Source organism: Bradysia coprophila, unplaced genomic scaffold (genome assembly GCF_014529535.1).
Source record: "Bradysia coprophila strain Holo2 unplaced genomic scaffold, BU_Bcop_v1 contig_145, whole genome shotgun sequence".
NCBI classification, from domain to species: Eukaryota; Metazoa; Arthropoda; class Insecta; order Diptera; family Sciaridae; genus Bradysia; species Bradysia coprophila.
Genome location: NW_023503416.1, coordinates 75,090 through 89,832, shown reverse-complemented (window position 1 = coordinate 89,832; position 14,743 = coordinate 75,090). Strand labels below are relative to the sequence as shown.

Below are 14,743 nucleotides of genomic sequence, written 5' to 3'. Positions count from 1 at the left end.
ATCATTGTTAGAGAATAGGTTTCTTCCATCGTACGGTAAAAACGAATTTTGACAGGCCGAAAACAACCGACCGCCATCCACAGAAGCGAACATAACCACAACTTAAACAAATTTGTTCGTTAAAACTTCAAAGTGAGGTTGTGTTGGCTTTTCTGTGGATGACGATTGACATTTGGAACGGCCTTGGAAGAAACCTATACTCAACGTGCAGTTTTATTTTTCTGTATTCTATAGGTTTCTTCCATCGTACGGTAAAAACGAATTTTTACAGGCCGAAAACAACCGACCGTCATAAACAGAGACAAACATAACCGCAACTGAAACAAATTTATTCGTTAAAACTTCAAAGTGAGGTTGTGTTGGCTTCTCTGTGGATGACGATTGACATTTTGAACGGCCTTGGAAGAAACCTATAGTCGGAATATACTGTATACTGTTCTTTAACACGACTATAGTACGTATGTCATAACGGTTTATCACTGTTCAATTATCTAGCCAAATACGTCCAATGATTCTTTCCAATTTATGCGCCATCCACCAAGCACAAGGCCAGTTTCCACAGTACGGATTCGATGCACTGAAAGATATTTTAAGTCAGGGCGTAAGCGATAGTTCTGTCGCACACGACGTTATGTGTTCATTTCACGAAAATAAATGATACGAAAAAGGACGGACTTAAACTATCGTATTTGCTCAACACAGTCAAAACGATGACAGTAAACTTCCCGGATCATTACCATGAATCTTGGATTGAATTGGGACAGAAAGCTGTTAAACACAAGCAGGTATTATTGTCGACTGTGTGTGAATGTGTTTCGAGATCTTGATCGCAATTCAATATTTTAGATTCAAGTTATTATCGGCGATATTCTTAAGAAATTTGGAGTTGAGGCGAAACCACAAAATCATACCACTTTTACAATAGTTAGAAATAAGGCTTCTGGTTAAGAGGTTTTTCTGGTTTAGACACCATTTACATCAACTGTGCGTATTTTGAAAATACGTTTGAGACGAGCTGTGATAATGCCGAAATATTGGATTTAGACACAAAGAGAGTTGAGTTAGCTTCGAGGATGAGCCTTATTGCATTAACTATTCATGAGTTAGGATACGTCAAGCTGCGACAGGCAAGTGAGAATGCCTACAAAATCGGTAGTCCTTATATAATGTAACATTCAGATTTCTAAATACAGGCGCATGGCGATTTCAATGTCAGCACTCCGAAGTTGGAGAACGGCCTGCCAGCCGACCACAACGAGCTGGGCGCGCTTTGTGAAATACAAACATTTGGTTCATATGTCGATTGGAACAAATCCCGATTCGGCGCGGACTTAGACTATATGCGATCATTTGTGAGTGCCATTGAAACAGGATCGGAACTGCCGAAGGGATCGCTAGGTTTGGTAATAAATCGAAAGAAAGGCGAAGATTTTTCATCGGAAGTGTATATGGACACTACCTCCTACTATGATTAAATGAAAGATTTATCAACATGTACCGATTACTTTACCGATTAAAAAAACATTTGCCCCAATCTTGTGATAAAAAATGTATTTTATTCCAGTGAAACTGTTAATCTGATAAACAATGTTTCGATTCTGCCATTCCACTCACCTTCTATTTAAGTAAAAATAAGAAAAACATAAATTACGCGTGTTGTCGCCCTCATGAACAAAAATTGCCAAACTAAACATACAAATACAACCAAATACCCCCGGTTTTGGCATCATCAAAAGCTAACGTCGAGGAATGTCGCTAAGCTGCTTAGTATAAACAATGCAAAAATAAAAATTGAAAGAAAGAAAAGGAAAAATCAATTGCTGTGCAGACCAGTCCAGTCTTTCTTAACAAGAAAATACTTCATACACATTGGCGCCCAAAATTGTAACCTTATCCGACACTAAATACAACGTCACCAGTGACGTAGACAAGCTAGCTGGCCGAACATTTTAACACTAAACGGTTTTCCACTCAGTCCGTTCACAATCGGTATCAATTTAGCTAACAGCGATTGAACCGAATTTATATTTGGCATGGTCGTTGCTGTTGCAGTGGTGGCGACATTCAAATCGGATTTCGATGTACTCGGCAACGATATTGAATTTTCATTCGGCATGGATGTCTTTTTCAGCGGTTCATAGTAGTAGTCGGCGATACTGTCCATCACAATTGAAAATCCACGGCTCACGTTGTAGCAGTTCTGTTTCGTATAGCAGGATAGTCCAGTTCGTCTGGCAGAATGTAATTGCCGAGCGTGCTATTCGGATCTTGTACATCGCTATTCACAGCCATTTGTATTGACCAAAAAATATGTTCTGTGTCGGCGAAGCTGAGATTCTGTTTCAGCCCGTACTGACCAAGAACTTCGCGAACTTTCCGCTCGATGAGGGTGATCAATTTCTCTACTCCTTCGTCCAGAAGGTGTTGACTCAACGACAAATATCTCTGCTGATTCTCCTTGGTCAATTCAGTTTGACCGTCAGCAACGGTATCTTTGTACAAATTGTTGAAGATTCAAAGTAGCACGATCAATTAAATAATAACTTAGTAGTACATTCAGTGGAACATTCAGAAAATTCTAAATTTACATTCAATAATAAACGGTCCTTTCTCAACTCAACATCAAATTAGTTTCCAACCTCCAACTGGACATAGCGAGGCGTAGCGTTGCATTGCGGCATAGTATTGCATAGCGGCGTAGCACTGCATAGCGACATAGCAAGGCATAGCGACTACATAGAAACATAGCCCGGCATAGAAGCGTAGCAAGGCGTAGCAGCATAGCAATACGTAGCAGCGTAGCAAGGCATAGCAGTATAGTCAAATATTGTTTGGGAATCGCAAGAAATTCGGATCATTAGAAAGTTCGACGCAAAAAGGCATAGCAATTGCATTTGACGTAGCAAGACATAGTGGCATAGCCAAGGCTGTATACTTTGGGGAGGTCACGCAGATGCAGATACGCGGGTTACACACCACGTTTCATACAAAAATTTCACCACGTCATACAAATTCAATTTTGGTGAATTTGTTTGTATGGAAAAGGTGTGTTCCCGCGTATCTAATAAAATGGCGATCTGCGTGACCTCCCCAAAGTATACAGCCTTGGGCATAGCAACACATAGCGGCATGGCATGGCATAGCGGCGACATACTTGCGTAGCCAGGCATAGCAGCATAGTCAGGCATAGCAACGTAGTTCGGCATAGTCACGTAGCAGGAGCATAGCAGCGTAGCGAAGTATCGTGTGAAGAATTACAAACGATTATGGCGGATGAACAAGGAGCAAAATCGCGGTTCGATAAGTTGAATAGAATAGATAAATTACGATTAGATAAATTACTTAATTGAACTTCTTACTTGCTTTAAACGTTTCTTATAAAACGGTCGTGTTTCTTTACTTTATTCCACTGATTCCACTGTGAGAGGAACTCGAATTTCTACACTAACTTTGAGGAGGAGTAAAACAGGATCATGTAACTTTGAGGAGGAGTGTTGGAGAAATCAAAGTAGCAGGAATTAATTTGTGTTTCTACACAGTAGCCTTAATCAAAATTCTAAATGTTGTTTGTCATTATTAAAAAGTATTTCGACCGAACCAGTTCTTTCCATCCGTTCCCCAGTTTCCAACAACCCATGTATCTGTATCTGCGTTACTTCCCCAAAGTTATCAATTTGGGCGAGGCTTTGGGTATAATTTTCGTGTAAACACTCAGCTACTTCTTTTGACCTTAGAGGATATACCACAACTAAAAAATCTATTACTTCATTGGTTTTGATAAGATTTTGCTATAATATGACCTTAACTCAAACTAATCGTTTGTCTTCGATAACAGATGTAGATTTTCTTATAGGGAGTGTGCATTGAGATAGCTTTTCAATTATTGCAATTTACAGCAATTTACACTATTGTTGCCTTCTCCATTTGCGTGATAGTTCGTTCAAACCATAGAAGTGTTGGGGTCGTCGGAGTGAAGTAAACGGAAAGCGAAACGGCTTTTACAGATGAAGCAGTAGCCACTCCTCTCAATGAAACTTTATCAAAACGTTACATACAGTGGTGTTTCGTTTCTTGTAAATTGAAAAATCTTCTTTATTTGAGTGAATAAAATTTGTAGAAGAAGCAGTATGAATAAAATGACAACAACTCCCTGCACTCTGCAGTCTTTAAGACATTTTGATGTAAGCATTGATTCTAGTACTACTTTTGATGCGACAGGTGTAATGATAAAAATGTGAGCAATGTGAGGCCGTTTGACACCACAAAAGAAATTGCAAAATTTTGACTCATTCAAACTGTCATGTTAATCTAGCAAGTGTACAATGGCTTCAACATTCCTGACAATCCTCACGAAAAAGGGAAAATAATTTCGAAATTTTTCAGTGAAAAGGATGCCTTTACGTTTTTTAATTGATGATCCGTGCGAAACTGAATAGCTGTGCTCCGAGAAATGTTTAAAACAATTGCCGTTTGATCAAGTGAAATTTGGTGAATGTGCAGTCCATCTTTACATTTAGAATTTTAAATTTTCGATCTATGCTATTATTGTGCAATCCGTGCAATTTTCGGCTGCAAAAATGGACGAGCGCACATTAAATGATTTATTGGAGTGCTCCGTATGTTTGGAAAGATTAAATTTAAATTCGAAAGTGCTTCCATGTCAACACACATTCTGTCGGAAATGTTTGGAAGTTATTGTGTCATCACAGGGGTCTTTGAGATGTCCAGAGTGTCGAGTACTTGTGGAAATGAAAATCGATGAACTACCTCCGAATGTCTTACTGATGAGAATACTCGAAGGTGAATTGTTTTGCTAGAATGATCCCAACGAAATAACTGTCAAATATTCTATCGATCTAGGCATGAAAAATGCATCACACAATCAAATTAACACGGTCATATCATCACAAAAAGAACTGCCGCCGTTAGATATCCAGCAACCATTGAACCATCCAAACTTAATTACGAACCGGACTTTAGATGAACAGAATATTATTCAACAAACGTCCTCCTCAACGTCAGCAAAAAAGAATCCAAATCCAACTTTAGTTGCACCACATGCCAAGGCACTGTACGACTTCGTATCGAAAGAAAATGGGTACGTTAGCTGCGGTCTGTCGAACTGTTTGAGCAGTAATAAATGACTGTAATTGATCAACAGGGACATCAGTTTTAAGAAGGGCGATCACATCATCTTACGCAAACGCATCGATTTGAATTGGTTTGTCGGTGAATTGGCTTGTGGTCGACAGGGCGTTTTTCCCATCAATCACGTGCAGGTGATTGTACCTCTGCCACAAGCGCAATGCAAAGCCTTGTACGATTTTCGAATGGGACCTAGCGAAGAGGAAGGATGTCTGACATTCAAAAAAGGTGCTATCATCAACGTGTTTCGCCGCGTTGATCATAATTGGGCTGAAGGGCGTATTGGTGATGTTATTGGAATTTTTCCGATAGCCTTTGTCGAAATGAATTCTCTTGCCAAAACACTAATGGAAATTGTGCCGCAGTATGTGCTCGCTTAGATCGAATAGAGACAATCTTACTAAAGTCATTTAAATTGTCCATATTTACAGGTCACAATTCGCACAATCGACACGCACAGTTCCGCCCACACCTCACCCGCACATTGAACCAATCTCATCGACTGAATCGAGTTCAACTATGTCCAGTCCAAATTCTTCTCCTTCCAACACAAGTTCAACATCAAGTACAACACCTAGCAGTCCAACGAACAATTTATTATCGCCTTTTAATGTAGCCACTAAGCACGAAAACAAAACGAATCGACATTCAATGATTAACGTTTTGACACCTCCTGCTAACAGCAATCAACGTATCAATCGGTATTACATTGTCAATATGCCACTGAGACCGTTTAACTCAATTCATTATTTGCAGCCACTCTGCCGAAATACTCAGTGTTCCACAGGCTGAATCAAATGGTTGTCTCAATAAATCAGATCCAAAACCTGTAGCGTCGCGCCATAGTGACGGAAGCCACAAATCGGGATCATCGAAAGTGACTGCAGTGATACCGAGTCTTCCTGCCACGTATGTTGCTCTCTATCCGTACAAACCACAAAAATCGGACGAACTGGAATTGAAGAAAGGATGTAGGTCTCCCGTTAATTGACTCAGACATTTTAATATCGGTTATTCTTTCCAATGCAACAGCTATCTACTTTGTAACTGAAAGATGTCAAGATGGCTGGTACAAAGGTTCGAATCGAGCCCACAAATCTGGCGTTTTCCCGGGAAATTATGTGACACCACTGCGAAGCACTCACCGCGAATACAATCAAATATCCAATTTGAAACGCCAAGAAAAGCAAAAATCGTCACACAGCAGTCAATCGTCAAGCCATAAATCAGCAACGCCACCAGAATTGCCACCGAGACGCAATGGAACAGTTCTGTATGGATCAGTGTGGTCCAAGCCTTTAGGTAACGTCGAAACCTTTTTTAATAGAAAGAGCGACCCAACAACAGTCGGTGGTGAGTAAATGATACTCAAGGCCTGACAAGCAATTGTTTAGTGAATGTCTTCTCATGGATCGAAGCAGGTTCTTCACAATCATCAAGCAGTAGCAAAGACAAAAAAGAAACGACAACATCTTCCACGGCAGTTAGTCTAATGAAACGAATCACAAATATGAAACGGTCCAAATCTCCGTCGAATAATACATCGGCAGCCACATATTCCATGGACAATCCAGTTTTCGAGGACATAAGCTCGTCACCACCGCCCGGGCCATCGTCATCAAGCAAGCGAAATATACACATGTCACATCCGGTTCATGTTCGGTAAGTTGGAATTTGTCGCTATGTCTCGGTTTTCTTCATTGACTATGGTATCTGCTGTAGATCTGGATCGTGTCCGAGTCAATTACTCCACAACCTTCCCATGGACGTTCATTCATCCAATTGTGCTGAGCCTACAGCTAACATGTTCGGATCACAGCGTCTGAAAGGCCATAAAGAACGACCATCGTTGCACGGGTATGTGTCTACTATTAATGCTATTGAGATAAACATAAACACCATCCCAACTTAACCTTTTTCGCTTCGACTTAGTGTTCGTAGCAGTTTCGAAGCTAATCGGTTATGTGGCTTGACTGAAAATGTGGCTGACAGTGAGAGACACGCACAAATGCCAGCAACGAGTAGCAATCATGTAGCACAATCACAGCACCGCAAATCACAGAGTCTGGATGCTGCAACATTATCTTCGCAAATCACCGCCAATGGTGCTAAGTCCAACAAATCTCATCATAACAGCGCCATTCACAAAGAGCGGTGAGTACTGATTGAATAATGTGGGAAAATGCGTATTCAGCCAGGGGATTATAGGTTGAAAACGCCACAAGTCATTAATTATAAATTTTACAACGAAAAGTCAATTTTAAAAGTGACACTCGTTTCACTAATCTAGCCATGGCCGTGTGATGACCAATATTAATGTTTCTTGTTATAATTCCGTGTATAGGTTTCGGTGCATCGTTCCATATCCACCGAATAGCGAATTCGAATTGGAATTGAATGTTGGCGACATTGTTTATGTGCACAAAAAACGGGACAACGGATGGTTTAAGGGATCTCTAGCCAGAACCGGTAAAATGGGATTATTTCCTGCATCATTTGTTGAGCCGGATATTTAAAACAATTTTGTTTTTTCAATTTTATTTTTTTATCAATTTTTTTTTATTTTAATTTATTTTTTAACTTTTTTTAACTTTTATTTTTAAACTTCTATATCGTTAAAAAGTCATAGACTACATCAACGTAATTTGCAATATTTTTAATGGTGTCAAATGCCAAGACTGTATTTTAAATGCATTTTAAAAATAATTTTTTTTATAAACTTTTGTTGAAGCAAAAAATGTTTACTTCGCTGTACCGTTCTTTATTTAAAAAAAAAAATATTTTTAGCAATTTACAAAGCAATCGTTAAACAATTATAATTCAGTGACTCAATATATAAACGGTTTCAGGGGTTCGAATTTCGATAAAGTGTTCCAAAGTACGTAATTAGCATGTTCTAAAGGTTTCTGAATGGGAAGGGCTCAGTGAGTTAACTCAGATCTGTGTAGACTCCGATCCATTTTACAACTACCACGAAAATTCATTGAAGTTTCTCTAGCCACGGGGGCTAGAGTGAAAAAAGATATCTCAGAAACTTCTACGAATTTTTGTAAGTGTAAAATGGATCGGAAAATTTCTAGGGAAACAAATGTTTGGGGTTGACTTCCACATACAATTTTTTCATGACACCATAAATTACAGTGCTTTCTAAATGACCGTCTTTTTCTAAATCTCTTATTTCTCCAACTTCTTTCATTTCTCCATAACGAATATATAGAGAAATGAGAGAAGTATCACAGCAGTAGGAAAAAATACCTCAAGGGCAAAAAACACCCTTAGCACCCATAATTTAAAAAAAATTGAAAAGGAATTTTAAAAAAACCTTCGGAACAGGTTCTTTTAGAGACTTTTAGTCTACAAATCGAAATTAATAAGATTTATAGCATTCAGCTCGAGATTCAGTTGCACATATTGGTACTACAGTAGTGGTCCACTTCATGTCATACTGTCGGGATGAGCATGATGCTGAACTGTTTAAAGATTTCACTACTGTAGCACCAACCCATACAAGCGAAAGCATCTGTTGTCGACTGCAAATCATTGTATCTTCGATGTAGTGTACCTCAAATTCACTAACGCTTACCTGCCACTCTATTTTTTATTTAATTGTCTAAGTTTAAAATTGTCGCTAAATTAACGAATAAATCAATGCAGCAACTCGATACACAGACCATGAACAACATTATTTTACATTTTCCATAAATTCCCTTATTACTTGAGAGTTTTAGATGACACTGCCACTGGCCCTCTTTCCCTATAGAGAGGATGGAACTTTAAAATAATATTTCCTGAACTGAAATTCTATTTATTTGCTGACGAATAGTCTGATCTGAATCAATCTCTTTTTCATTTATATGTCAAATTGAAGGACCCCCGTTAGCACTATGTACATTAAGTTTGACGTCTCTTATTTATCAAAAGAAGACCCGACAATTTTACCGTACGAATGATTGAAGAACTGTAGAACCCAATCGTAAACTGATAACTGAAAGACAGGAATCCTTAATTAACAGCGAACAACGTATGAATTTGAATACATATGTTAGGTTTAAGTATAATTTAGTTTTGTTAGTGAAATATAAGGTAAAAAATAAATTGGAATTCGCTTATTACATTTAATAGAAAATTGACTAGTTAAAATTGTACGTATTGATATTAAGCATTTCGAACAATAGACAATATTTGTCTATGTGACATTTTGATATTTATGCAATAAATTGTAGGTTAAATAAAAATACTAATTTGCGTTTCACTTCAGCGAAATATTATAATTGACAATATAATACGGATGCCCCTTTAACACTCATTAGCATTGACATTCTGAATGTTGCATTCGACGCTAGTTTATTTTCATCATCAGTATTTATACAACCGGTATAACATTATCGTATTTCGATCGTAAAGGACGAAATTTAAGGAAATATTTCAAAATAGATGAGATGATATCAGCAATAAAATAATAATTGGATCTTTTTGAATTAGCCGAGTCGATAATGTAGTACTTATCTCCCTTGGGAAATACTGCGTTGCGTAAAAGTTGAGTTACATAAACGTTGTGTGATTAGCCTTATTTTCTACCTCAAAAGGCAATGAAAAAATGAAATTTTGTTGACACTTTATCTTGTTTTGACAGGGGAGATAATAGATATTTTCTCCCCGAACTGTCACTTTTGTATTTGTCTTGAAAAATTGTAAAACAAATTGATAGCCGCAATTTTGATAGGAACCGATCCTGCCTCGTGTTTCTCATCTTCCATAGAATAAATCACGAGAGCAAGAATTTTTCAAAGTTATCAAATTTCGATAGTTTCGTGTCTTTCGGAGTTATAAATTCAGAGGACCTATGAATTCTAGACAGATATAAATTAAACACAATTATGACTTGAATTTTCGAGTTATTTCAACAGTTAAATTACTATAGAAAATTCGAGTGAGGATTTTTTGTCCTAATGTCGCTGAAAACAAAGATTCTAATTTTGTGACACTTTCGATTTCAATATTCCATTTTCATAGTCCATATTTGGTTCAGATTTCACCCATAGTACAGTGTCCAGCGTCGGCTCGATTTTTGCCTTCTACATTCGTTGATTCTGATGTTGTCCAACTTGGAACTTTTAAATGAAAACAATAGAAAAAGACAACATTTCGTAATACAAAGACAGGATTTTAATTTCATCTACATTAGTAATACAACTGACGATTAATCTATACTTACACTTCCTAGAGCAATTTCAATAAACAATAAGGAATCAAACATTTAAAGTGTGCAACTAAATACCCCCTTTTTTATCAAACGAAAATCATACAAGTTTGCAATCAAGTTAACTCTCTCCTCCTCACAAATATAAAAATAAAAATTCGCTACGTCACTGGTCAATCGTCTTATAATTTCGCTCTGAGTTTATCCGCAAAGCCGATCATATTAATCGATCGCAAATGATTGAACAATGTCTCAACGTACTCCTCTCTGTGTTTGTGGAAATGACCGACATGGGGCGATTGGTCCCAACATTTCCACGAGCAAGAAATGCCTAACGACTCCCAGCTTTCTCGGACTCGCTGATTCGAAGCGACAGCACCAACTGGATCGGTTTTCGAAAGTAGAAATAAGGCCGGACTTTTTACCAATGTACTGTGAAACATTTGACTAGATCGTATGTAATGCATGGTCGCTGCATCATGGAATGTTTTCATGTGGTAACTGGTCGATGGAAATTTTGTATAAATAAGACATAAATCAACAATCCAATTCGATTACACTTACACCATGTAATGTCTGAGAGCATTCTGTAAGGCCTGATTGGTAGGGAACAAAGCCTTTGGTACACCTATGAATTTCAAACGAATTTGTACTCTCTCACAAGAAAATTATGTTCGAAGACAACATACCCACTGGTATTTCGGTAATATCTGCCGCACTATCCCAAATTTGTCCGGAAATTCGATTCAAGATGGAACTATATCGCTCCTGGTCGCGAGCCATATGTACCAAGCATTCACCCCACATGTAACCTCCCACTGTTGGATCAAAAACAAAATTGAATTACAGCAAATAACCAGGAGATGACGATTCATTTAAAACCAACCTGAGAATCCGTGCAACAACAACGGATTGTACATCGGATTATTTTCCAAAAATTTTAGCAAATCGGCTGAAATTAACTGTCGGTTTCGGTGTTATGTAAATTTGAAATTTGGAAAAGTTTAACCTGCATTTACTTGCGTTCCTTTCGCAGGCCACAACAGCTGCCACGGTGTGATTGCTACCGTTACAACATCGTAGCCCTGTTCGATGTAGAGTTCGGCGAATTTTGATAGATGCTTCTGTTTTGCCAGCAACCAGCTGAGCATAATAACCAGAGGCTTATCAATGGGATCATTTAATCTAAAGAGGTGAACACACAAAATTCAATGAAATGATGCGTCTGGTCTTATGGCAATTTAAAATTAAAATTGTCGGAAGATTTTGTAACAATAAAAATTACTCACAAAAAAACACTCTCAAATATGACACCAATGAATTAGAATATTATTCGATAGAAACTATTCAATTCATAACAACAAGTCTACAATAATGTTTTGATGTACAAGGAAAAATCATTAAATAACATGTATACAGATTATCGACAACCGCAAGTATATTTTGTAAAGTTCAAAGTAAGTATTATCCAATCATTTCACTAACACTTAGATAAACAGCTAGCCTAAGTCAAACAAACGTATTCGGATCGATATTTCTCAACAATAAGAAAACAAACGTTGTAGAATACTAACCTTAGAGTTTTCGGATCGATACCAGCTTTTCTCGGTTTCCCCGAATAAAGCTGGATATTTTTTGTGATTTCCTGAATAGCGAGATTCCGTGCATTCATCGCGTTTGGAGGCATTACGTCCTGAAATTATAGTAAGCAAAAAAATACGATTTGTAAGAGTTCTTTATTTGCAGCCAAATTTTTGAATGAAGCCCACGCGATACACAAACAAGTTATTTGATTGCTCTGAAATTTTCATGCATGGATTAGCTCGATTGTGTAATTTTATCATCCGTCGGATTTTCGACAATCACGGTTATCGTTATCTTGAAATACTCATTCATTGTATACCTTCACATATATAAAATTAGAGCGATCAACTAAAATAAATCTCTAAAAATGTAATCTTTCAGCATAATATCGATGATATTGAAACGGACTGAACATTGTCTGGCCCTATCAGTAGTGAAAATTTGACCTATTAACTTTACATAACAATCGGCTCATACTACATTACGAAGCTACGGGACAGAAATGTCCGAGGAAATATCATTTACGTGCTACATGCGTCGAAAACCGTACTTTTCATGTTTCAAGCACTTCTTTCGACGCCCTTATCATGTAAAATCCGTTACATAACTCGGGATAAAAAAATGAAAAGTCTCGTTTTCGTGTGTTTATTGACCTCGGCTTCGCCTCGGATCAACAAAATTCACACGAAAACTCTACTCATCTTTTTATCCCTAGTCATGTAAAATACTATTTTTGTTAGTATATAGGCTGAACCGAGCCGAAGACGAGTAAATAATCACCCAACAAATCATTTTCATCATTTTTGTCACATAGAATCGTAAATCATTATTATTACCTGTCCCGGCTATTCACCTATTCAATGGCGACAAAAACAATGAGAAACTCTGGGTAATATGGTCTTTTTATTGTAAAATTTATGTAAAAAAATTGAAGTACAAGATTTGAAATCAGTAGATTACAAATACTTTGATCGATGGAAGTAATAGACCCGATAATAATACTGGTTTAGCGTCTGTAACAGGTTAACACGAGGTTAAGTTTCTCAGCTGTGACAATTTTTAGTGTAAAGACATTTTCTGGACTTTTGGTTTTCAGGAGATCTACTGAGACATTTTTCTCGTAATTCTACAATTTTTACATTGAAAAATGAAATCATAGATCTGCATAACACTTAATATGCGATTGACCAGAGTTACGATTTTGTGAAAATGAAATTCTTACATTTACAATCTGGTTGTAGTTTGAGTCTCAACACTGCTGAGACCTTGACTACTTTTTACGTGCCGATAAAAAAAAAACTAGAAAAATTTAGTGTAAAGCCACAACGTTAAGACACAAATGAAAATGTAACTCGTTTGGTTTAAACGATTTGTTATGGCTACAATGACATGTAATTTAGAGTTAAAAATGAATAAGATTTTTTGTAATTTTTGTACTAAATGTGACCTTAAGGAAACAAAAATGTTAATTCCATTTACCACAGTTACGAAGCTAAATGTTTGCAATATCAGAACTTAAAGGTGACTTTAGCTATTCAATAAATTCGATAAACGGTCAACTTATTAATCGATTTTTATTCACATCAAATACATAATCGCGTCAATGATAATCATAGATCCAAAGAATTGATAACGAACAACTACCATCGTAAGACATCGAATCGGATGTATGAATAATAGATGATTTGCATCATCATTTCTTTGTTAATTCGGATCAATCAGACGGACTCTCACAAACAATACATATTACAAATTAAAAATTCATAATTTGTCGAGTTCACAAGATAAAATAATTATTTTTATATGCTTTATCGCCACAAAGTTACACGAATACATTCACGACATAACAATTTCTAGTTTGCTTTTATACACCACGCGTAATCAAGTCGCGGTTTTTATTAATAGACCAGATACATTTTACTCACATGTTTCTTTTGCAATGCACAGAAATTCCGATGTGTCTGAATATTTGCACCTGGAACTATCTGCTGATTTGTATTCCGAAAATTGATTTTGATATCGTTGCTGAAATTATTTGATATCAACCGAACTGACAGTCTGTACAATGACATTTTCAACCAAAATAGAATCTACAAATCAATGGATTCGATATTGATTTTTCACGTTTTCTTCACTTTGTGCGAACTATTTCAATTACACAAAATCAAATTCATTTGACTTGGAGCTTAGTGAATAAAAGTTCGATTTGAATTTTAGATCATTTTCCGACTTATTAATTCTATGGACTGCTTTTGGTTTTGAATAGGCTGACTGTACTATACAAAATGAATATATTGAGTATTCGGTGCAGTGACTGTCGGTTCATATTCCACGTTGATGTGATTGTATTCAATTTTACACGTAATGGTATATGTGAAGATCGCGTATACAATACATGTTGTAATGTTGCTGTATTGCAGGGTTGGATAGGATATAGGATATATAAATCAATGACGTTGAAGTAGACCTCATTGAACTTAGAATAATACGTACAAAACGTTAATAGTGGTGTCCAGCAACACATTTAATTTTGATTACTTAAACGATTGCGATTGGTGAATTTAATTAACTTAAAGGGGGAGGGTGGGTGAGAGTAAAGTGGGTGATAAGTGTAGTGAAAATTTCTGACTGCAGATAACGGTTTCAAAGTTAAGAAGCTTCTCTGTAAGTTGTGGATATCTATCTACTATTTCGGGTATTTAGGCGAAGTGTAATTTGTCTGAGACACGCGAAGCTTTTGATTTTTAAGATTTACCTCTTATTTACTCGAAATTAAAATTGAAAAGGTTTCTTTTCATGAGTTGATTGACCACA

General features: G+C 36.9%; 2 protein-coding genes across 4 annotated transcripts; one reads left to right on the top strand and one right to left on the bottom strand.

The window, feature by feature from the left end:
* The first annotated feature begins 4,263 nt into the window (after positions 1-4,263).
* On the top strand, positions 4,264-9,397 carry LOC119074198 (E3 ubiquitin-protein ligase SH3RF1). Its single transcript, XM_037180194.1, has 10 exons — positions 4,264-4,800; positions 4,861-5,098; positions 5,162-5,509; positions 5,577-5,846; positions 5,902-6,116; positions 6,178-6,498; positions 6,567-6,807; positions 6,868-7,002; positions 7,078-7,299; positions 7,490-9,397. Exons 1-10 carry the CDS (start codon positions 4,578-4,580, stop codon positions 7,659-7,661), a joined length of 2,385 nt encoding a protein of 794 aa, XP_037036089.1. The 5' UTR covers positions 4,264-4,577; the 3' UTR covers positions 7,662-9,397.
* Positions 9,398-10,288: 891 nt separating this feature from the next.
* On the bottom strand, positions 10,289-14,228 carry LOC119074196 (transmembrane protein 53-B). 3 transcript variants are annotated; one of them, XM_037180191.1, is made up of 7 exons: positions 13,855-14,228; positions 11,920-12,038; positions 11,355-11,530; positions 11,232-11,297; positions 11,035-11,163; positions 10,910-10,973; positions 10,289-10,846 (listed from the first exon to the last, which is right to left on the bottom strand). In XM_037180191.1, the coding sequence occupies exons 1-7, from the start codon at positions 13,999-14,001 to the stop codon at positions 10,528-10,530; spliced, it is 1,020 nt and encodes a 339-aa protein (XP_037036086.1). In that variant the 5' UTR covers positions 14,002-14,228; the 3' UTR covers positions 10,289-10,527. The 3 variants fall into 3 exon arrangements, with proteins under 3 accessions (XP_037036086.1, XP_037036087.1, XP_037036088.1); XM_037180192.1 differs by having other exon boundaries at positions 11,232-11,307; positions 11,365-11,530; XM_037180193.1 differs by lacking the exon at positions 13,855-14,228 and adding an exon at positions 13,409-13,779.
* Between the last annotated feature and the right edge of the window lie 515 nt (positions 14,229-14,743).

What these genes read in the sequence shown, in the direction of transcription:
- LOC119074196 (XM_037180191.1), bottom strand. Translation starts at nt 14,001, where the DNA reads ATGTCATTGTACAGACTGTCAGTTCGGTTGATATCAAATAATTTCAGC. An exon ending in GTGCATTGCAAAAGAAACAT is followed by an intron (nt 12,039 to 13,854) that starts GTGAGTAAAATG and finishes CTATAATTTCAG; the next exon opens with GACGTAATGCCTCCAAACGC. An exon ending in AGGAACGCAAGTAAATGCAG is followed by an intron (nt 11,298 to 11,354) that starts GTTAAACTTTTC and finishes AGTTAATTTCAG; the next exon opens with CCGATTTGCTAAAATTTTTG.
- LOC119074198 (XM_037180194.1), top strand. Translation starts at nt 4,578, where the DNA reads ATGGACGAGCGCACATTAAATGATTTATTGGAGTGCTCCGTATGTTTG. An exon ending in ACTGATGAGAATACTCGAAG is followed by an intron (nt 4,801 to 4,860) that starts GTGAATTGTTTT and finishes CTATCGATCTAG; the next exon opens with GCATGAAAAATGCATCACAC. An exon ending in GAACGACCATCGTTGCACGG is followed by an intron (nt 7,003 to 7,077) that starts GTATGTGTCTAC and finishes GCTTCGACTTAG; the next exon opens with TGTTCGTAGCAGTTTCGAAG.